Source organism: Propithecus coquereli, unplaced genomic scaffold (genome assembly GCF_000956105.1).
Source record: "Propithecus coquereli isolate 6110/MARCELLA unplaced genomic scaffold, Pcoq_1.0 Scaffold31, whole genome shotgun sequence".
Taxonomy (NCBI): Eukaryota; Metazoa; Chordata; class Mammalia; order Primates; family Indriidae; genus Propithecus; species Propithecus coquereli.
Window position 1 is genome coordinate 490,648 of NW_012148730.1, and position 21,945 is coordinate 512,592.

General features: G+C 45.8%; 2 protein-coding genes across 7 annotated transcripts; one reads left to right on the forward strand and one right to left on the reverse strand.

Annotated features, from left to right (window-relative positions):
• Positions 1 to 4,873: 4,873 nt before the first annotated feature.
• On the reverse strand, positions 4,874 to 9,614 carry ARMCX3 (armadillo repeat containing, X-linked 3). Of its 5 annotated transcripts, none has more exons than XM_012650060.1 (5): positions 9,428 to 9,614; positions 8,810 to 8,889; positions 8,504 to 8,564; positions 8,174 to 8,243; positions 4,874 to 7,895 (listed from the first exon to the last, which is right to left on the reverse strand). In XM_012650060.1, exon 5 carries the CDS (start codon positions 7,747 to 7,749, stop codon positions 6,610 to 6,612), a length of 1,140 nt encoding a protein of 379 aa, XP_012505514.1. In that variant the 5' UTR covers positions 7,750 to 7,895; positions 8,174 to 8,243; positions 8,504 to 8,564; positions 8,810 to 8,889; positions 9,428 to 9,614; the 3' UTR covers positions 4,874 to 6,609. The 5 variants fall into 5 exon arrangements, with proteins under 5 accessions (XP_012505514.1, XP_012505515.1, XP_012505516.1 ...); XM_012650061.1 differs by having other exon boundaries at positions 8,810 to 8,917; positions 9,428 to 9,591; XM_012650062.1 differs by having other exon boundaries at positions 9,274 to 9,576.
• Positions 9,615 to 14,765: 5,151 nt separating this feature from the next.
• ARMCX6 (armadillo repeat containing, X-linked 6) lies at positions 14,766 to 17,693 on the forward strand. Of its 2 annotated transcripts, XM_012650067.1 has the most exons (3): positions 14,766 to 14,902; positions 15,217 to 15,300; positions 16,048 to 17,693. In XM_012650067.1, the coding sequence occupies exon 3, from the start codon at positions 16,193 to 16,195 to the stop codon at positions 17,090 to 17,092; it is 900 nt and encodes a 299-aa protein (XP_012505521.1). In that variant the 5' UTR covers positions 14,766 to 14,902; positions 15,217 to 15,300; positions 16,048 to 16,192; the 3' UTR covers positions 17,093 to 17,693. The 2 variants fall into 2 exon arrangements, with proteins under 2 accessions (XP_012505521.1, XP_012505522.1); XM_012650068.1 differs by lacking the exon at positions 14,766 to 14,902 and having other exon boundaries at positions 15,208 to 15,300.
• The last annotated feature ends 4,252 nt before the right edge of the window (positions 17,694 to 21,945 follow it).

Sequence of the window (21,945 nt, forward strand, 5' to 3'; positions counted from 1 at the left end):
GCTATTTTTAAAAGCTCGAAGAAAATATTTTAAAATTCTTTTAAAATCTTGGGGTGGGAAAGGCCTGTCTAAGCATGACTCAAAACCTAGAAGCCATAAAGGCAAAGGCTAAGGGATATGGCTACCTGAAAATAGATCATTTACAGAGAAAAAAACACCATGAATGAAGTTATATGAGGTAACATATGCATGGAAAGATACACATGATGTATTTTAGGTAAAAAAAAAAATTGCAGAATAGAGCACTATAGGGACTGTGAGTTCATTTTCTGTTAAAAATGTGAGTATGTATAATATCTGCTTATGTTTGTGTATGTGTAGAAAACATCCTTCTGATAATAGTAGGTAACTCTGTAAAGATGGACAGGCAAAGGGCAGTTTTTATATTTTACTTTATATATTTACCTGTTTTAATTTTTTAATAAGTACGTGTTATTTCTACAGTGAAAATGATTCAGCTTTTAAAAAGAAGGAAATTCTATCACTTTCAACAACATGGATGAATCTAGAGAACATTAAGCTAAGTGAAACAAGTCAGGCACAGAAAGATAAGTACTGTATGATCTTGCTTATAAGTGGAATCTAAGAATGGGAGAAAATATTTGCACACTATGTGTCTGACAAAAGGCTAATATCCAGAATCTACAAGGAACTCAACTAAGCAAAAAGAAAGCAAACAACCCCATTAAAAAGTAGGCAAATGACATATACAGGCATTTTTCAAAAGATATATAAATGGCCAAAAAAACATATGAAAAAATGCTCAACATCACTAATCATTAGGGAAATGCAAATTAAAACCATAATGAGGTGCCATCTTACTTCAATTAGAATGACCAGTACTAAAAAAATCATAAAACAATAGATGTTCGCATGGATTCAGTGAAAAGGGAACACTATACCCTGTTGGTGGGAATGTAAATTAGTATACCCTCTATGGAGATCAGTATGGAGATTTCTCGAAGAACTAAAAGTAGATCTACCATTTGATCCTGCAATCCCACTATTGGATATCTACCCAGAGGAAAAGAAACCATTCTATCAAAAAGATACCTGCATTTGTATGTTTATCACAATACAATTCACAATTACAAGGATATGGAATCAACCTAAGTGCCCATCAACTGATGAGCGGATAAAGAAAATGTGGTGTGTAGTACACCATGGAGTACTACTCAATGATAAGAAAGAATGAAATAATGTCTTTTGCAGCAACTTGATTAGAACAGGAAAACATTATCCTAAGTGAAGTAACTCAGGAACAGAAAAATAAATGCCACATGTTCTCACTTTTATGTGGGAGCTAAACTACGGCTATACAACGGCACACAGAGTGGTATAATGGACATTGGAGATTCACAAGGGGGAAGGATGAGAGGGAGTGAGGGATGAAAAATTATCTATGGGGTACAATATACACTACTTGGGTGATGGGTACACCAAAAGGCCAGACTCCACCACTATACAATATATACAGGTAATGGACTTCAATTTGTACCCCCTGAATCTATTAAAATTTAAAAAAGAAAAATAATAATAAAGCAAGAACCAAGAAAAATGAATAAAAGAGTCAAATTCATAGACGTAGGGTAGAATGGTAGTTACTAGGGGCTAGGGGGGTGAGGAGATGGACAAGAAAAGGGGAGATGGTGGATAAAGGGTACAAAGTTTTAGTTAGAAAGAGTAAGTTCTAGTGATCTATTTCACAGCATGGTGACTATAATTAATGATGTATTATATATTTCAAAATTGCTAAGTGAATAGATTTTCAATGTTCTTACCACAAAGAAATGATAACTATGTGAGGTGATATATATGTTAATTAGCCTCTTTTAATCATTCCACAATGTATACATGTGTTATAACATCACATCATACCTGACAAATGCATACTATTATTACCTGCCATTTAAAAATAAAATAAAAATTGAAAAAAGAATAAATCACATTGCTGAAAAAAGTAAATATCTCTCAAATTCTGTTTGATAGCCAATTTGATCATACACCTTAATAGTCATAAAACTACCACCGCTGATACTCTCTTTTGCCTCTGCCAAAGCGGGATCTAGGCAGATGAAATTTATAATTGTGTCCGAGGAGAAATGTGCTCCAGGTCTTTAATACAAGTATTGGATTTCAGCAACAAGTTAATTCCCATAATTGAGATGGATGCACCAGATTCTCCTACTTTGACGGTATCAATATCTAGCTAAGTTGGATAAGTTCCCTGAGCACTAAATAAACAACCTTCTATGATATTTTGGTTTCTGATGTAGATTGATCCTAGGGAGAGAACAAATATTCTGAGCAGCATACACTGCTTGATAAGAAAGTGGTCTGCTTTATAATTATTAATATATTTTCTACAGTAACAAATTATCACTCCATCATTAATTTTCAAAAGAAAATCCCACCTCATTTAAGGTTCTATGGCCAAAGAAAGATGCTTGTATTACATCGACTCTCACTTTTTAAAATGTCAGTGGTTAACAGGGCCAGAGCATGACACTAAGCCCACTCTCAAGGTGGAATGAATTACATTTGCATGAACCTCTCAGGATAAAGTCGCCCTCTAATAAGGTTTCCTTCCCTCTCCTCTGCCTTCTCCCTCCTCCCACACCTGTCCTCAAACCACACACACACATTGCCCAAGCCCTTAACACAAGGCCTCAGAGGGTCCCGACGGACAGGGTCAAGCAGGAGGGACACCACTCTGAGAAGTCAATATTTCTCACCCTGTTTAATATCACATCCTCAGGGCGGGGCAGACCAGGGACCCCAGGATGGCGGTGAGACAGCTCTGGCTTAGAGGCAAGGAAGAGCCACAGTTTAATCAGATAAACCAAAGAAAACCTTCAGCCTGGGATGAGAAGCAAAATTAATGTAAAAAGCTAGTGTTGTAAACCGTATTAATCATTTTAAAAGCCATTCTCTAGGGAATTTAGCAGAGAAATTAATGCAAGAGAGCTCTAAACAAAACATTTGCCTGAACCACATCGATTTGCTAAACCTACACTTGGAATCTCTTTGGAAACAAGGTAGGCAAAATATGAATTTAAGAGAAAAGCAAACCTGTTTCCTGACCCTTGAAATATGATGCTTTGGTTGACAATTTATAGCAGAACTGAACTCCACCTTTGTAAAATCACCTTTGAACGCATTTGGACTGGAATAGACCCACTTGGATTCCCAAAACTGCCAGAGGAGAACAAAACCCAAATAGCAGGGTATCCTCTGAGTTTCTCGGTTTCCCAGGAGCTGCCAATCTCTCTTAAGAGAGGACACTGCCTCCTCTCTGCTCCCGTGAGCCACCACATTCACAGCCACAATCCTAGAACTCTGCCCTTCCCCAAAGGGTTGACAATGACAACCTCCTATGTGCACACATTGGGACATCAGCACGTGGCCTGGGCCAGGCAGTCACACACCTGTCTCACACAGCACTTTCCCAAAGTCCCTGTTATTCAGTCTAAATAATACCAGGTGTGGGACATCAAAAGTACACGCAGCACACCTACGGCTGTGCCACACTGAGGCTAGCTCCTTCTCAGCCTCTGTTCTGTTCCACAAGGGTTCCAAAAATCCTTGGCATCCAGTCACACCGAGGGTCACTGTAAAACCACAGTTATTATTCCATATTAAATGCCCACTGGTAAGTGGCATGGTGTCATGGAAATGTGATGGTCACTCCAGGAGACACAGAAGCACAGAGAGGCTACCACCAATCATCTCCCAGAAGGAGGAAATAAAGACAGAAGTGCCAGGGAGGGAGAGGAAAGAAGAGTGGGAAGGAACAAGGGGAGGGGAAAAGGAGCAGATGGTCACTAGTCGGGCTTGTGCCTGTCTCGATGGGGCTGTTCACTACTCCAGTTAACCTCACTTTCACCCCAGGTATAAAAGTCACTCTGCGCCTCAAGTTCAACATAGCTCAATATGAACATTTTTTTTCAGATGTTCCTAGTACATATCTGGGTCAAAGACAAGTTTGTATTCAACTCTATATTCTCAAGTACCCCAATGAATATTTATTATTATGTTTGAGGAGAAAAATTTTAAATCATGCTCTGAAAATTTGTCTATAGTATGATCCAATTTTGTGTAAAGAATACATACCTACATGGCTAGTAAAAGTGTCTGGAAGGGCACATATTCAGTTTCAATTCTGTGCTTCTTTCCCCAGCTGTCACAGTCCCTTATACATTTCTTTTTGTGGCCCTTCACTCTTTGACTCTGCCCCTTCTCTCTGGGAGATCACATCCACTGCCAAGTCCTCAGTTGTCATCCACCCTCTGATGGCTCTCAACTCCTTATTTGCAGCCCAGTCTTCTCCTCTGAGCACCGGATCAATATATTCGTATAACCTCATCCAAATGTCAGGCAGGTGCTTCATACTGAATTTATTTTAAATGGATGAATCCACCCACTACCCCCTCTTACCCACCCCCCTGCAAATCTTTTTCTCTCTCCTAACAATAGGAGCAAGAAAAATGTTAGTTCCTTTCCTCTCAGTCCTCCCTTAAAACTGATGTTAAATGAGTCCTTACATATATGCATGGTTTAGTAGGGTTACCATACACAAACTTTAAGCCAAACAGTCCCTGTTCCTTATGTCCAGTACAGACAATGTTACAGTACATATATGGAAACCTGGGGCTAAAACCAGACTATAACCAGACAGAGGATTTTACCCTTTCCTGGCCTCATATATAAAACAGGATAACATCCCCAAACCAGCTAGAGCTATATTATGGAGGCTGGTAAGATCATGTCTGAAGAAACACTGTTAAGTCCTTAGAAAAGAAATAAACCTCTCATCCTTTGAGAAATTATTTTAACAGTTGATTTGCAGGAATGACAGAACTCTACACAGTAGTCACTTAATAAATGGGAACCTTTATTGTTATTATTATTTATTAAATGACACTGAAACATAGCAGAATACCTCAGCAAAACAAAGGTCAACCAAAAAGCTATCAACCCTGCATTCTAGATAATTAAGGGTGCTCACTTTTCTTAATTAACTGCTATGTGCCAGAACATTGTAAGTACTATGCATATTACTTCATTTAATCCTCACGAAAAGCCCGATCTTCACCACTTATCTATCATTTAGGAGAAGAGACTTCAACCCACCTCATTTTTAATCTAAATATTTCTTCGACTCAGTACATGCTCCAATGAATCACCTGCTTCATTTCCAACACTTTTTCAAATATTTCCTAAAAATCAATATTCATTTTAGATAAATAAGAACACATAGATGAATAAAAAGCAAAAAAGCAAAGATCACTCATTATCCTTCCATCCAGGGACAACTACTGTTACTATTTGGATGTCTATAATTCCAGAGATTTTAGTGTCTTTTTTAAACATATGTTTTATTATTCTCAAAAAAATGGAATCATACTCTGAATACTGCTTTGTAGCCTACCTTTCTTACTTCACAATGCATGATGAATAGCTTTTCCTGGCAATATAGATTTTCATCAGCATAGTTATCATATCCTACTGTGTGACCATTCCTTAATTTATTTAACCAATCCAGTGTGCTAGATAGATACTTAAGTTGTTTCCAATTTTTACTACTGTAGATAATGCTTGGGATGAACAGCCTTGTACATACAATCTTTGGCCAATTATATAATTACTTCCTTAGGACAAAGGGCTTACATATTTTAAGGCTTATCATATGTATTACCAAATGGCCAGGGTTTTGAACGGCTCCATTTTGCACACCCTCATTGACACTGCACCATAGTAGAGAGGGACTTTTAATGGATCCCAAATATTTTCTAGTAAAAAATATTTCTTGGCTCTCAGTGCTCGATGGGATAATATTCAAACAGCTCCCCACAGCTGGTTTCACCCAGCTTTCCAAATGTATTTACTCTCACTCCTCACACTCTCCACTCTAAGCAGATTTGTCTCCTGACTGTCCTACGAAGAGGGTTCCTACCTCTGTGCCTTTCTCATATCATTCTCTCCTTGTTCCTGTCCCATGGAATGCCCTAACCACCCTGCTCCACTCAGGACTCGTTTTCAATGGCCACCTGCTCCACGAAGCTTTAGCTGACTAGCACATCCCACAGAAGCCTTTGCCTCCTCTGTGCTGTGAGAGCACATATCTGATAGTGAGTGTACGCTTCAGATATTCTCAGCTATCTTTTGGTTTGCATGTTTCTTATCTCTCCAACTAGATTATAAACTGAAGGACAAAGATGGTTTCTTTCTTTCTTCTTTCTTTTTTTTTCTTTCCAGCATTAACACACAACTTTATTGATGATACACAAATGAAATCAATGCAAGTGACAAAAGGGAGCTTACTTATGAAGAATGGATTCACTGTCACTTATGCAGAGGAAATAGTAAAAATATTTCGATCTAGGCAGCGAGATAAAAAGCAACAAACATGTTTTCAGAACAAGTAGTGATATTCATTAATCCAGCTTAAACCTGCAGACCAAGTTGGTTAAATATTAGCTTTGATGATACAATATGATACTCATTATTCAAAATTGGCAGCTGAAAGGATTCCTTTACCATATAAACAAGGTGGAGAAAAGGAATAGTTTACAATGTGTGTTGCTTCTAAACTACAAAATCAAGGAGTTATTCCTGGCTCTTTGGGAACATATGCTCAGCCAGTTTGGCCATGAATTTTCCAACTTTTACTTTCACCAAAAAATCATGGTGACTTTCTATTCCCAGAACCTTATCAGCACACACTTGAAATTCTTTCAAAAAGGAAAAAAGTGAACCTTCACTGAATTGATTCTGAGTAGGTTCATTTTCTTCCCATTTAAAATTGTCATTTATGTTCTCAAATATGACCAGAAGTTTAAGAATAACTTCTTTGTTCTCCTTCTTGTTAAAGAGGGAACCCAGTGAAGATGGTACTTGGGCTCTGAGCAGTTCCCCAGTCATGGCTGGATTTTCAGCCAAATTCAAAAGGAGTTTCAAAACCTGAAGTTTGGTTTCTTCATTTCCTGCTGAAAATAAACGAAAAAAGTCGGAAATGGAATTAGCAAGCATGTGCTGATACTCATTAGTAACAGTCATATTTGTAAGCAATCTTAGTCCAGCCAGCTGCACAGATGAGTTCAAGCGAGAAGTGATTGTGTCATCGCACACTTGATTCATGTATATCTTAAGCCTGCGCTGATTTTCAGCATTCACACTCAAGTTATTCAGGACAATTAAAGCCTTTTCCTTAACTATGGGATCCCGAGTATTGAGAATCTTTGCAACAATTGGGAGACCACCCAGATCACGAATAATATCTCTGTTAAATGCATAAGCAGCATTGTTACCCAGAGCAATTAGAGCTGCTTCAAGAATATAAGGCTTTTCGGACATCTCAACCAAGCAAAGAACTTTTTGTAGCTCTTGAGGGGACAAAACAGTATCATCTGAATTGGGAGAAGCCCGTTTTTGGACAGCTCGACGTGCCCTGGTAGCCCTGGCCCTTGCCCTGGCCCTAGCTCTGGTCCCGGCCTCAGTTCCAATCCGGGCCCAAGGTGGGTACCACACTATACTCTTGCTATCATTGCTATCATCATCATCATCAGACCAGTCATTGTACCTGGCCCCAGAACAGTCCCCAGCATCATCCACATCCCCAGATCCACCCTCGGCCATTTTTTCCTTGTTCTGTTTTCTTCCCCGGGTCAGTCTATAAATGCAATAGCAGGCACCAGCCCCAATCACCAGGCCTGCAGTCACCCAGCCTACTTTCCTGGCGTAGCCCATGCAATCGTCCCTGACAATAGCAGGGACCAAGGAATAGAGTAGTCACTCAGGCTGTGGTAAGAGGGCTGTGTGCCTGGGTGCAGGTCTGTGAAGGGTGATCGTCTTCAGCCACTTCAAGGCCACAATAGCTGATTCTGGAGATGGACCTACAGGTGGAAGAAGAAAATAGGGTTTGAGTTTCTCTTCTATTTGTGTTGTCCCATGCATAGAGTTGCACAGAGGGACAAGAGAGTAGTAATTGAATGCTGGGCAGTAAATGTAGACTGCTGACAAAATCTCTATCGCGCTCATTTCACCCTCTCCCTTACCCCCCAGTTCACCTCTATCCTAAGTCTAGATAAAGGCAATGGAGTCCACAGACTCTGCTAGGTTCTCAGTCACCACAGCCTTGGATGTCCCCAGGGAGTAGCAACCTTGCACTAACCTCCTCAAGATAGGCAGTTTACCCCTTCTTCCCTTCCCTGGAGGTGTGCCACGCCCAACAACCTTCCAATCTGCAGAAAGATCAGAGCCAGTGAGAACTGAGGGCTTGATGGATTGACCGTTCATTTGTTGCTTTCCTGATTCGCCGTGCAGGTTTTCAGATTTGTTTTTTCTCTCTCAATGCCATCCGAAACATGCACATGCCTGACCCCTCCCTAGCCTGAAATAGGAGGGATGTAAGAAAATAAAGTAGGATTGGGTGAGCCCGCCCAAACCGCGGCTGATTTCCAACCCCTCCCCCATTCCAGACAGCCCCCACGCCCACACCGACCTCTACTGATCAGAGGAAACTTCCTCCCTCGCTTCAAGCGGGGCCACCTGCTACAGCAGACCTGCAGGATGACAGATCAAAAACATGGGGACTAAGTGCTGTTGAGAGAGGATTATGAACAAACTATCTGATAGGTTTCCCTGCTGTTATCCCCCCTCCCCACACACACACAACGCACGCCATTTCGCCACAGTCCGGGGAGTGCGAGAAACACATTCAGACTCAGACCTGAACCTAAATTATTACCTCCGTTTGTTTCTCCCCACCCCCACCTCCACCGCTCCTAGGGTCCCCAGATGGTCTTACCCTCAAATCGACCTTCACCGATCGGGGTTAATTTCCTTCCTCTTCTCTTGCCGGGTGTTGTACCGCAACCTACGGAAAGACTGGCCACCTGGGAGAGGATCGGACCCACTAGACACAGAGCCATGGTCAGGAGGACACAGCCGTAGGCAGAAAGACGGGAAATAGCCGCTACTGAGTGCTTGGTGGACGGACCAGTCCCCAGAACACGAAACTCTTTCCCAATCCGGAGGCCTGGTTGTCAAAGGTTTCCCATCCCTATTGCCCCTCTTGGGGTTCTGTTGACACATTACGTTGCACCTCACCACCCCCGCCCCCCATGTCCAGCCTTTCCCCGCCGTCACTGTTTTGGTGGACTAGGGGCCAACACCCAGGCCACAGCTCCTTTTCCGGATTGCGGGCCTGACCTCCCAGCAGATTCCCATTTCCCGATCTCTGGGCTCCTCCTCAAATACCCCCCTGCTCACCTTTTTGCATGATCGAAATGGGCTGCAGGCGGGACATATGTCTTGGAAAGCGGGCAGCGAGTGGGAGAGACGACGGAGGCGCCTCAGGACCCGCGACGGTCTCCGCCCTACGCCCTCGGCCACCCCCGCTGTATGGAATCTCCCAGGCACTAACCTGCAGGGATCCGGGACAATTTCCTTCTCCTCCTCCTCTTCCCTCTGCCGCAGGCCCGCCCGCCCTCAGGGCAATAGGGAGCTGGTACTCAGACGGGAACAACGACCAGGACAAGAAGGACTTCTGCACACGTCAGCTCTTGGTCACGTGACAGCTACGTCATCCACCAACTCGGGTCCCCAATTTCCCCTCCCACCAGCAGTGCGGCAGAAGAGGGCCCGCCCCCCTCCTTTCCCTCCCCCATACCAGGCCTTGTTACTCTTCCTTCGCTAATCCCAGCTCCCTGTAGTTGTGTTTCCCTTCCTGATTACCAAAAAGGGACAGCATCTTCCCCTGGGGTTACTGGCCACTTGTACTTTTTTGAAAAATTGCCTCTTCCTTCCCTAGACTCCTGGGACAGCAGCCTCTCCCTCCACCTCCCCTCCTCCCAGCTATTAATGTCTACCATTTCCTCTGAAATCTAGTCCCAGATGTGAAATGAACGAGCAATCAGAAAAGGAAACCTGGAATGAGAATGTAGCTTTTACTTTCTTAATTACTTTTTTGTTTTTTTTGTTCCTGGCCCCAGCCTACATTCTTTTAATGGGAAAAAATACTATAAAGCTGTTTCCATTTTAGAAAAGAAAAAGAGTGGAGGGTGGAGAGTGTTGGGTGATGTTGGGTGATGACCTCCAAAAGTCCCGCATTTTCTCACTTGGTGGAGAGTGTTACACACTTCACCCAAAGCAATCTTAATGTCTTCTGAGGCTTAACACATTACACAACCCTGAATGAGCTAGTCAGTGTGTCTGAGAATATGTAAATCTTCTGACTAGGGCAGTCTTCTAAACAGGAGAGCTATAGACTTTTACCTCCATCAGTTAGCAAGGAGGAGGCATTGAGGCTGCAGAAGACAGTAACAGGAAAAAACTGAGTAGAAATCACAACCACAGAGTCGGTGTCTATAAGATAAAGCAGCATGCACGCTGACAATGCAAGTGATATACAAAGAACATTACAAAATATACTTGGGTACAAATAGAGACTACCATCTGTAAATGAAATAGGTATTAGAGGAACACTGAGACCAAGATAAAATTGGCTGAACTTGGCATCTAGCAATTAGTGTGAAACCATTTCCCTGGCTTGTTTGATGAGCTCAATAATTCACCCAGCATCAATGATTTAACTCTTTTAAAGTAGGAAAGGGAATAAAATAATCACATTCTTTCAATGTTTAAGTTAACCAGGTTTGGTTTCAATTGCTTATAGCCCAGCAACCTTAAGTAATACACAGTACAAATAACAATACAAAAAGTAATAAAGCTTTTTCGAACATGGAGTCTTCAGTGGGATATTCCCTAATAGTTTGGATAGAAGGTTGTTATCTGACTACATAACTTTTAAAATCCACAAACAATACAGAAGTAAATCAAAAGACTGGGGAGTTTGGGAACAGGCAAACCTCAGGAAAATTCATATCAGTGTAACTTCAGGGAGGCAGCACTAGGACATGACTGAAATTTAGTAAACAGAAACCAAATTATCTTCTGTTTGGAGAAAGGTCATGTGCAGCAGAGGGGCTTATTCAAGCATAGGAATATATGGAAAGGCGAGTCAGAGGAAAGTGTTGGTGTTTCCCACCCAAGTACTGTCTGGAGGAGAAGGAGTGTTGGCTAAGATGAATGGAACATTTAGCTTTCCTTGGCAGAGTCATCCCCATGATGTGTAAAAGTACTTCAAGCTTCCTCAGCTGAAAGCCACTTCTTAGGGTAAACGAATGCCCTTGCTCTGACTGCAAGCTCATCAAGCAACTTTCTGAGGTTATGGTTTCCCAAGCAGTAGCTTGGCTACAGGGAGAGAATGGGCAGGCAATACTGACAGAAACCTCCAGTACCCCTGACAGTTGCATTTCTTAGGGCAAATTATTCAGTTGTTACTCCTGTTGTGACTTAGTTTCCCTTGTGGCCTCCTAACAAGGAGAGAATGCAGAGACCCACGGGTTTGAGCATTCAGATCTAGATTTATGTATGTCTTAGCGAATGGGAGTCTTTCCTTGACAGAGGCATCTGCTCTTAGCATGCAGACAAAATCAGGGCTTGATCATGCAACACTGAGGACAAGACCCTGAACTGTAGATGCAACCTTGTGGAATTCTGTCTTGGAAGCCATGTGGCCTTGGCTCAAAGAACAACCTTATGCATGGCCATTTCATAACTGTACCTTTCTAATGTTCAGTTAATGTGGAAATTGGAACTAAGACATGCTGTGGAAGATAAGTCCCCAGCACCTCAGTCATAGCTGGACAAAGGGTTAATATCCAGTGTGGTAAACAGGATCCTGCACATCAACAACAACATCTGAAACAGTTCACATTTCTCTCTGGGAAAAGAAAATACATTTTACATTTTACATACCCTATTGTTTTTTTCAGCAAAAGAGTGGGCACTGTGCCCAAAAAAGGCCAACCAAAAGCCTCTTACTAAAATTTGAATCTTGAGCGGAAAGATAAAAACATGAAAATCGGTGGACTATGTCATCCTGAAGAGGCATCTGTCAATTCCTCCTACCAAGACTCCTCAGAGCTGACCCTGGTCTTCAACATTCCCTCCTTGCCTGAGTTAACCAGGTTTGTTTTCTGTTGCTTATAAGCAAACAACCTTAACTAAGACACAACAAAAAACCAAATAACACAATTCAAAAAATAATGTAGCTTTTTGAGATAACAGCCTTCTATAATTTTTTTTGCCCTCCACAGTGCCATTTTTATTTTTATTTTTATTTTTTGTAGAGATGGCAGGGGGCAATATTGCTATGTTGACCAGGCTGGTCTCAAACTTCTGGCCTCAAGCAGTCCTCCTGCCTTGGCCTCCCAAAGTGCTAGGATTACAGATGTGACACACCGTACCAGGCAATTCCATTAGTGTTACCATCTACTGATCCTTTTTTGTTTCTGGGTACTTTATAACTTACATATCATATGTGACCACATACTGATTTAAACCGAAAGGTTCCTTTTGGCAGTGGTTTCACAAGATCTTTTGCAGTCTCAGGAACTTTTAACAGGCTTATCTGAGGACTTGCTTAAGCATTTTCCTTTTTCACTTTTGAAACAGTATGTCAGACACATAACATGTCCTTAAATAAATATTTTTTGGTATTAATAGATGTATAATGGAGATCAAAGTAGTTTCTGAATGTCCCCAGGTAGGAATTGGAAGTAATTGTGGATCAGAATGACAAAGATATAAGAGAATTGAAAGGGTTATCATGCCCATGGGGTTTAGACAGGAAGTGGACTCAAACTGGGAAAGGTCTGACAGACTGGGAGAATGGTAGTCAGGGGTTATACGTTCGAATAATTGAAGGATATACCAAACGGGGAAGATATTTTATACTAGTGAGGAGAGGAAGGAGTAAAGTTTTTGTCCTTGAAGCCTGGCTAAGTGTTGAGAAAATGAGTCGATATTGTAGAGCCATGTCTCTGACACCAAGTCATCTGCCTTCATTAAGCTTTACTACCCCTTAGTTCTTTCTAATGTATATATTCAAAACAACCAAAGGCACTTATACAAGCACGTAGCAGCTGGAAACTGAATGATGGCCAGTTAAATGTGAGAGATCTATTAGTAAGCCTTCATAAATAGAATTCCCTTGTCTAGGCAAAGTAAAGGGCAATGAAAAAAAAAAACAGTATAAGGGGATGATGGTAAAACAAATGAGGCAGAGATTTAGAGAGATGGGGTATGAAATTGGTGAGTGAGTTTGGACTATAAAAGGGAAGAACAGAGAGTTGCGACATGTTCTTGATTTCTGAATATTTGTCAGCCAGGCAGTAGGGCTCCCTGGCTCGCCTCCTGAAAGGGCCTCCTCCACACAGGGGCCCCTCGCAGGGGGGGCCTCTCTCCCGGGTGTCATATTTCAGTGTTCTAAGAAAGAGGCTGCCTGGAGCGTCTATATTTAGATTATGACTCTCCAGCAGGGACAGGTGGATGTCTGGGGACTAACTTCTGCATACTTTGTCCCTGAGTTCTGGGATTATTCTGAGGGGCTTGTACGGGTGGTACAGTGAAGTTGTCACACGAGGCAGGGAATGAAAAATCCTCTTTCTCCCAGTGACTACTTGGGATCCTGTACATTGTCCTCCCATTTGTGGGGGAAAACGACACAGACATCAGGGATGTTGCAGTGATTCACAGTCACCCACAGACCCGCACCACCATCTCCACTGGTCACCGCTAGGATGATGTACAGTATATGAATGGCAGACACCAGAGAGAGCTCCACAGTGTCATAATGGAATGAAAATTCCCTCTATCAAGTCTCATTTTCACCAGTGGAATAACAAGGAATTCTGTAATTTTGGATGATTTATGGGTTGCACCACAAAACTTCACAATAGATTTTAAATAAAGCCCTTTGAATGAAAGGCAGGCTAACCTGTGAAGTTGCTAATCTCGAAAGTTCATCTGAAGACCTAAGATTCATCTGAAGTTGGGGTCTGCATAAAATCTGTCCTTTGAAGCCAGAGTGAAAGCCATCTAGTAGTCTTCTATGAAGACCTCAGTCCTCTGACACTTTGACTATCAGTTCAGTAAGGAGAAAGAAAGGGACAGTGGTTCACTTATCTAAATGGTCATGATTAGAACACAGACCTTCTCAGTACAGATTCATTTATCCATCAATTTATAAATTATATTGGAAGCACACTGGTTTTGTTTGTAAGCGTATGTTTTTAAATTTTAGTATGCTGCCTGAAAGCTTCTATTTACTGTGCAGTCACGAGAAAATATTTTCAATGTAAAACATATTAACTTCACCAAATCAATGAGGCCTCCCTATGAACTGGAACATCTTACTTACGTTATATTCACTTTTAAAAATAGATTTGAATTCTTTTTTTCTCCAAGTAGAAATAGCTTTATTGTATTTTTGGTTACAAAACAGTGTAGCTCGAGTCAATAAAAAAAGGACAAAATAGAACATAAATGTATCAAAACATTCATAAAAATCTACTACTACCTGGGCTTCCTTTTCTGCTCCTCCCCAATTTTGGTGCAGAGACTGAATATGGAAAGGAGTAGAAATTAAGGAAGGGCATGCAGGAGTTTCAGAGTCAAGGAAAGGATGAGAAAATTCCCCAAGAAGTACAAGTGAAAGGTAGACCCAGGAGAAGATGCTGCCTCTTCCTGTAATTAGAGAAAGTCAAATTCAAACACCAGAGAGACATGGCCACTTCTAGATTCTGGTATTGTTACAGAGGAAAAGAGTGACAGGGCCCAGTGTGATTGGGGGAGGTACGGGGCAGGCTGGCGCCTGCCGCACTGCTTGTGGGAGTGGAAACTGGGGGCCAGAGCTCACTGGTGACGTGGCTGTCACGTGACCGAGAGCCGCCGCCGAGAGCAGAAGTCCTGCCAGTCGTCTCCGTCTGGGTACCAGCCCCCTATTACTCTGCAGGCGTGTGAAGGAAGAAGGGAACTAGCTCAGACCGTGCAGGTCGGTGCGAGGGTGGCCGCTGCTTGGAAGGAGGTGGGGGTGGGAGAGGGCCAGGAGCGCTGCGGATCCAAGTTCGGGCTGATCGGGACTGGATCCCTTTCCTGTCTACTTGTTAAATACCGCCCCCGACCCCCAGCCCACCCCGTGCTCATTGCAGTAGAGAGAAGTGGCGGACTTCGAGTGGGGGTGAGGGGAGAGAATGAAGGTTCCAGAGACTCCGAGAAAAGAAGGGTTCCACAATCGGGGCACTCGTATCTCGAGTGCTGGTCCGTCCACCAAGCACTCCGTCCCCTCGGTCCCCTGTCCCTTCGCAGGTTTGTAGGTCTGTTGGCCTGTAGGTCGCGACGCAAGTCTCGGCGAGAGAGAAGGCGCAAACTGCCTTGGTCGGAACCGTGCAGGTCGGTGTGAAGGTGGGATTTGCCCGGGACTGTGGGTGGGGGTGGCGGAGGAGGGGGTCTGGGATCTGTAGGGGCCGGGTCCGAGTCGCCCTCTCCTGGCCCCTTCCTTCTCCACACCCCCTCCCATCTCAGCGCAGGGAAAGGGGTGTGGCGGCCTTTGCTGGGGAAATGGCGGACAAGGGGGGCGGGGGAAGCCCGCGTTAGGAAAGTCAGGAGAGTGTGAAAAATCTTTTAAACTCAGGGGCCTAAAATTCAGGAACGCAGATACTGGGACCTGTGTCCTTCAGTGCTGTTCCATCCACTCCACTTTCAGTTCTCTATTGCTGCCTACCTGTCTTTCCATTTGTCCTTCTGCCAGACTCTGTCCTTCTATCACTGTGGAGGGAACACTGATAACAGAAGATAAGGGAAGAAGAAGGAATTTACCTGACTGGTAGAGGTTGGTAGGAGACTGCCCGTGAGTCTTTGGGGGTGGAGGTGTGGTGAAGGAGAAGACTGCCTGAGGGGTAGACTCTCCCAGTGGACCTCGTGGACATGACAACACAGCCCCATTTCCCACCGTTCTCTGTGGTGCAGGGAAGAGAAACGGTGGATCCTGAGGGTAGATAGGGGAAGACAGAAAAGAACAAAAAAAAAAAACCAGTTTCCTAATAATCCACCTTTCTCACCAAGAACTCAAATTCCACTGTCTGGTGAGGCACAAACCCAGGTACAACCCAAAACCCTAATACTCTTTTACACCCTTAGATTCATCACAAAACAGCTACAGGAACCAAGAGAGGCTGAAGACTACCGCCTTCCAGCATTACTCGCCCTGGCCCTAAGAGTCCTCTTCAGTCAGGTGGAGCAAGGCCCCCTCCTGTCCTGCCCCAAGGCTGGCACGGACTTGACTATGGGCCGGGCTCGGGAAGTGGGTTGGATGGCGGCAGGACTGATGATTGGGGCTGGTGCCTGCTACTGCGTTTACAAACTGACTATAGGAAGAGATGACAGTGACAAGTTGGAGGAGGAGGAAGAGGAATGGGACGATGACGAGGAGCTGGATGAGGAGGAGTCCGACATTTGGTTTGATTTCACAACTATGGCTCGACCATGGAGTGAGGATGGGGACTGGACTGAACCTGGGGCCCCAGGTGGCACTGAGGACAGGCCTTCCGGGGGGGGCAAGGCCAACCGAGCACACCCAATAAAACAGCGGCCATTCCCCTATGAACATAAAAATACTTGGAGTGCTCAAAACTTTAAAAATGTCAGCTGCACTCTTGACCTCTCCAAGTGTCTTTTGATTCAGGGGAAAATGCTGTTTGCTGAGCTCAAGGATGCGGGTTTGTCATTTAGCCACGATATCAATAGTCATTTGGCCAGCCTCTCAATCGTTGGAAACACGATCCCCACTCCCGACTCCACTGTTGGGGAGGCTTTGTGTGCCCCGGATAACGTGAATGAGAGTATTGAAAACCGGGGCCAGATTAAGGTGTACATCAACGAAGTGTGTCGGGAGACTGTGTCACGTTGCTGCAACTCATTTCTGCAGCAGGCCGGATTAAATGTGTTAATAAGCATGACAGTTATTAATAACATGCTTGCCAAGTCCGTTTCAGACCTGAAGTTTCCTTTGATTTCAGAGGGAAGTGGATGTGCTAAGGTTCAGCTTTTGAAACCGCTGATGGGTTTGTCTGAAAAGCCAGTCTTGGCGGGGGAATTGCTCGGTGCCCAGATGCTGCTCTCATTCATGTCCCTCTTTACCAGAAATGGAAACAGAGAGATTCTCCTGGAAACCCTTGCCCGGTAAATGACCGTCTCAAACACAATGGGACTGAATCCACCCAAACCCGCTTGTTTGCAGATGTCAAAGAATCTGCAGAGGGTGCTACGGAAGATCCAGCCTTAGCCAGTCGCCACATCATTGGGTGAAAGTTCTAGTGCTAAATCGAGGACCACGCTCTTATTGGCCAGGCAGGGGCTCCCACAGAGCTTTGAGTACCTCCTTGGTTTCGCAGTGTGCAGGCAACGTGCATTGTAAATTACTCCCTTGCATCCCCCTTCACGGGGCAAAGGGATCGCTCTGGCTGCCTGCCGTGGGTAAAGAACGTGAAATCCTAGCATCACGGAGCGCGGTTGTTGCCTGTGGTGATGGTGGTCTCCCTGTCTAAGCGGGACCACTTTGCAGAGACCAGCGGCATATCGGAGCTCGAGCTGAAAATGCCTGTGTTGCAGCTTAGGTTGAATTATGTTTCATCTATTCTTTCTTCTACACGAGCTGATGGATGCTGAACCTATTCATCAAAAAAGGGCACTCCCCTTCTGTCTATTGTACTGACTTAACCTCTTCCGCCCAAGCCCGCATCTGTGTGTATCATCAATAAAGTTGTGTGCTTTGATTGGCAAAAAAAGAGACATGGTCCTCGTCCTTGAGTTTACAGTCTGCACGAAGAGAAAGAGAAAAAGGCTCAATAAACGCCAGCAGACTGGGGCGTCTGCTGCTCCCTGACAAATGCACCCTTCCCAGTGCTCGCAGGAGGCAGGGGTAGAAACGGGCTGCAGTGCTCAGAATGAGCTTCAGGAAAGGGCTGGAGGCAGGTGTGGGAGTCCAGGGTGGGGGCAGCTGGTGAAATTAAGATGCGACATTGAGGGGACTAAATGAGAAAATATCCTTGAAGCAGGCAGCGCAGTGCCCGACACATAGAAATCCCTCCATAAGGGCGTGTTTCCTTGACTGCCCGGCTAGAGAGGAAGGTCAGTATCCTTGGCATTTGTCTGGGCATCCAACGCTGGGGGTGGGGGGGGTAGGGGAAGGGGCGGCGGGGATGGGGCGCTCTGCCGCACATCCATGAGCATTTAATGCAGAATCATCACAATAAAGGTTGCCACTTGCCCGGCGCCTGCCTCCCGTAGTTCTATCTCTCCAGCAAAGCTGCTGTGAAGTCTGCTTCCAGCCGTCCTCTCTTCCTTCCCATCCCAAGTACTACTTCCCAGCATGAGAAGGGTTGGCTGCTGCTTCCTTTGGGGGAACCACCTTTCTTCTGTATCCACCCCCCAACACCCCGTACCTTGGGTAGGACCCAGGAAGGGGACAGTGAAGCCCTCCGTCAACTCCCCCGGGGTGGTAGGGCAGATGCTGAGGGTGCTTGGCACGGCCCTGGCTGGTCCATCCATCAGGAGACACCTCCATGCCCTCCGGCCGAGGTCCCACTACCCCTGCCGGGGAAGGAAGAGCTCTTGTGTGCTGAAGCACTCCATGGGGCCAGGCAACTCCTCCCCCAACATTTCCAGCCCCCACCCAGCAAGCCTCAGCCCCTGCCTCACCACAGCCGAGCTCGATGCATGTGCGTCATGTGTCAAGAAGTGGTCCCCTTCCCCAAAGTCATGGCAAACCCAGTAAACACATCTGTTTCCCTTGGGCAGTGCCGCTGCGCCCGGTGCCCTCTCCTGGTCGGTCTCCCTGGGCTGCTGCTGTGGGTCACTGTGCCCTGGGCAGCAGCAGCCTCCACAGGGCTCCGCCTTCTGCCTGTTCTCCTCCACACAGGGCATGGCTCTCTTCTCTTTTCTTATTCTCCCTTCCCCCGGAGTTTGTGTTCCAGGTGGGCTACAGCGTTCCTGCTTGGACCGTCTGCCCCACGCTCCATGCTGACCAGCGGGCCTGGGCGCCTGCCAGGTCCCAGACCAACTCTGGGAATTCTTCCAACCTGGGATGGGGACTCTGCCTCTTCCCAGGCCCCGGTGCGTGGGATGGCCAGCGGCTGACTTGCAGTCGCTGCCACATCACACCCCCATGAGGGCTCACCTGGCTGGGCCTTCCTTGGCTGGCCCCGGGGGCCCTGTCTTGCCTCCTAAGTGCTGCCGAGGGGACCACCCCTTTCTCCCAAGCGAACCACAGCTTGGCTGGGCAATCTGTTTTCCAAGGAGGATTTCCCCGCAGACAGCTGCTGCATGCACTTTTCCCAGTGGAGCCTGCTTCGCCAATGCCGTCCTCAGTGACACCTCATTGCTCAGCCTCTTTAATCTCAGCACAAAGGCAGAGGCTGCTCTCCTTCCTCCTAGCTTGCGGCCCCACATTAGCATGCACCTCCCTACTCCGCTGCACACTACCGAATTTCCTTTTGCCTGCAGTTGTCCACCATCTGAGGCACTTGCCGCAGGAAGGCCACGACTGACTCGGGACTCAAGGAGGGCCTCAGAGGCTTTCTGCCCATCTCCAGACCAATCTGTCACGGGGAGACCCGCCAGCAACAAAGTGTCCTAATGGCGTGGTCTTGGCCCGAGTCAAAACCCTCCTGTCCATCTGCCGGCACTGCCCTCCTGCAAACCCTCCCCGTGTCCGGGAGCACAGGCCTTCCGTCCTGCCCCTCATCCCTTGGCTGGTTGCAGTACCAATGTCTGAGCCCAGTGTCCATTGGATTCTGCCTCTCCGGTGTGTGCAGGGGAGTCGGGAGCATGCCTGTCTCCTAGGGCCTGGCCACGACACTTGAGAGGCTCTGAGCACTGGCAAGAGCACTGGTGCCCCCATGCCACATGACGTGCAAAATTTAAAACAGCCTGAATCCATCAATCACAAAACTTACCCGTCTGCTGCAACCAAAAGACAGGCTCTCTGGGCCTCCCGCCCCATGGCAAATATTGGACAAGGTCATCAAAATGCTGAGCTTCCTCATGCTGTGGGGAGGTGCCCTGCCTGGACGGTGCCACCCCAGCCTAAGCTGCCTCTTGGATAATTCTGGAGCTGGCACCACGGGCTGCCTTCCACCTCCAGAAAGGGCCCTGGTCTTGCTGCTTATTCACCTCATTGGTACGTTTCCATGTGGTGCCTGTAGGCACTGGCTTCCACGCCAACTCCAGGGGCCCTCCACAGCCTGCTGCCTCTCCTGGGGACTTTGTGGTTTGACACCCCCTCCGCTCCCCCTCCAGGTAAGTACCCACAAGGTTGCAGACATCCAGCCTCCCGGCAGGCACAAGTGGTCTCAAACACCGCATCTTCACCGGGCATGTATGTCCCTCTCAAAGCAGTCTGCACCGCGATCCCCTCACTTCTGAGTGCCACCCGTGGACCGCACAGCCCCCAGGGAGTCAGCCTTTCCGCCGATGCACCACTCGGCTCAGAGTCGGGCAGCTGTGGCAGGGAGTTGCTCCTGCCTGTCTTCTGAGGGACACCGACTGGTCTGACGTGCAGATGGGCTTGCACCAGAGTCCAGCAGAGGCCTGCACAGGCCGACCCCTCCCAGTCTGTCACAGATGCTGCACGCACCTTCTCCCAGGCTGCCACTGCCCTCTCGCTCTGCTCATGGCCGCCTTTCCACCTGGCGCTTCGCGTTCCCTTCACTTTCCCTTACTGCCTCTTGTTTGCATGTGGCTTAGGACAGCCTTTCCCGCTCTGCCATTGCAAAGAGTCTCCGTGGTGGTTTCCTTCTTCTTTTACTCCTTTCTATTTAGAGTTTCGTCCCATGAACCTACTTGGAATTTACTTTTATGCAAGGTGGAAGACAGTGATGTGACTTGACTTCTTTTCCCAAATGGCCATCCAATGAATCCAGCCTCTTCGTTGGAGCACTGCATTCTAGCGCTGCCGTGTGGCACATTCTGGGATCCTCGTGCTCCTAGCTGAGCACCTTCCTCGCGTTGAAGTCCCTGCTGAGGCTCACCCCTAACTGACTTGGGGATCCTCCGCTCACTGGGTGCCCTAAGGCAGGTGGTGTGTGTGTCCTTAGGGAAGGCTGCTTTGTCACTTATGAGCAGGCCTCTACCACAGGTACCTTCTCAGGACATACGCTGGCCCGCAGGATGCTTAGGAACCCTCACCCTGCTGACTTTCAGACCGTGTGCAACTGGGGACTGGTCTCTTCCCCTTCCCAAAATACTGTATCTGTGGAGGACAAAAGCAACTTTGTTTTCTACCTATAGACTTGCCGCTCTGTCCCATATGGCAGCATTTAGCCACACTGGAAATAAGTGTATTTTTGTATGTTGAGTCTATGTCCTGTAAATGGTTTTGCTCATCCTATTTCTTGATTTTTCTTGTACGTGTGGTGTATTCCATCACTCAGGAAATTTAAATTATCTCTTTGTGTCAATCTTTAGCCCCCTGTTCTTTTTTCTTGTTTTTTTTTTTTTCTAGGATATCCTTGCCTATCCCAAGTTTATAAGAAAAACATTTGCCTGTTTCCATAGAAGGAACACAAAGACAATATCCTTTCTAGAGTTATCTCCTTTGTTATCCTACTAGTATTGCGTGTGTATGTGTCTGTCTGTCTGTTTGTGTAAATGATTTGATGTGAATTTCTACCTTAACTTTCTCTAAATGTATACTTAGGTATACTCATGTCATTTATTATGTAATCCACCCTTTAGTTTTGATTGAAATTGCATTAACTCTATAGATTGAATTGGTTAGAATTGGCATCTTTAGAATTTTCCCTTCTAGGTATAGCTGTTTAGACCTTTTTGTCACTTGGGAAATTTTCTTTAGAAAGCTCTTTCACATATCTTTTGGGGTGGTTTCCTAAGTATTTATCTGGTTTGTGTGTGTGTGTGTGTGTGTGTGTGTGTGTGTGTGTGTCTAAACATGATCTTACCTTGTCCTACAATGCTATGCTTCTTTCATTCTGCTGTCCTTGTTCCACGCGCCAGCACACTGGACATCTGTGGCTTCTG

Bases quoted from the DNA above. Each gene is read 5' to 3' on its own strand.
- ARMCX3 (XM_012650060.1), bottom strand. From the start codon at position 7,749: ATGGGCTACGCCAGGAAAGTAGGCTGGGTGACTGCAGGCCTGGTGATT.
- ARMCX6 (XM_012650067.1), top strand. From the start codon at position 16,193: ATGGGCCGGGCTCGGGAAGTGGGTTGGATGGCGGCAGGACTGATGATT.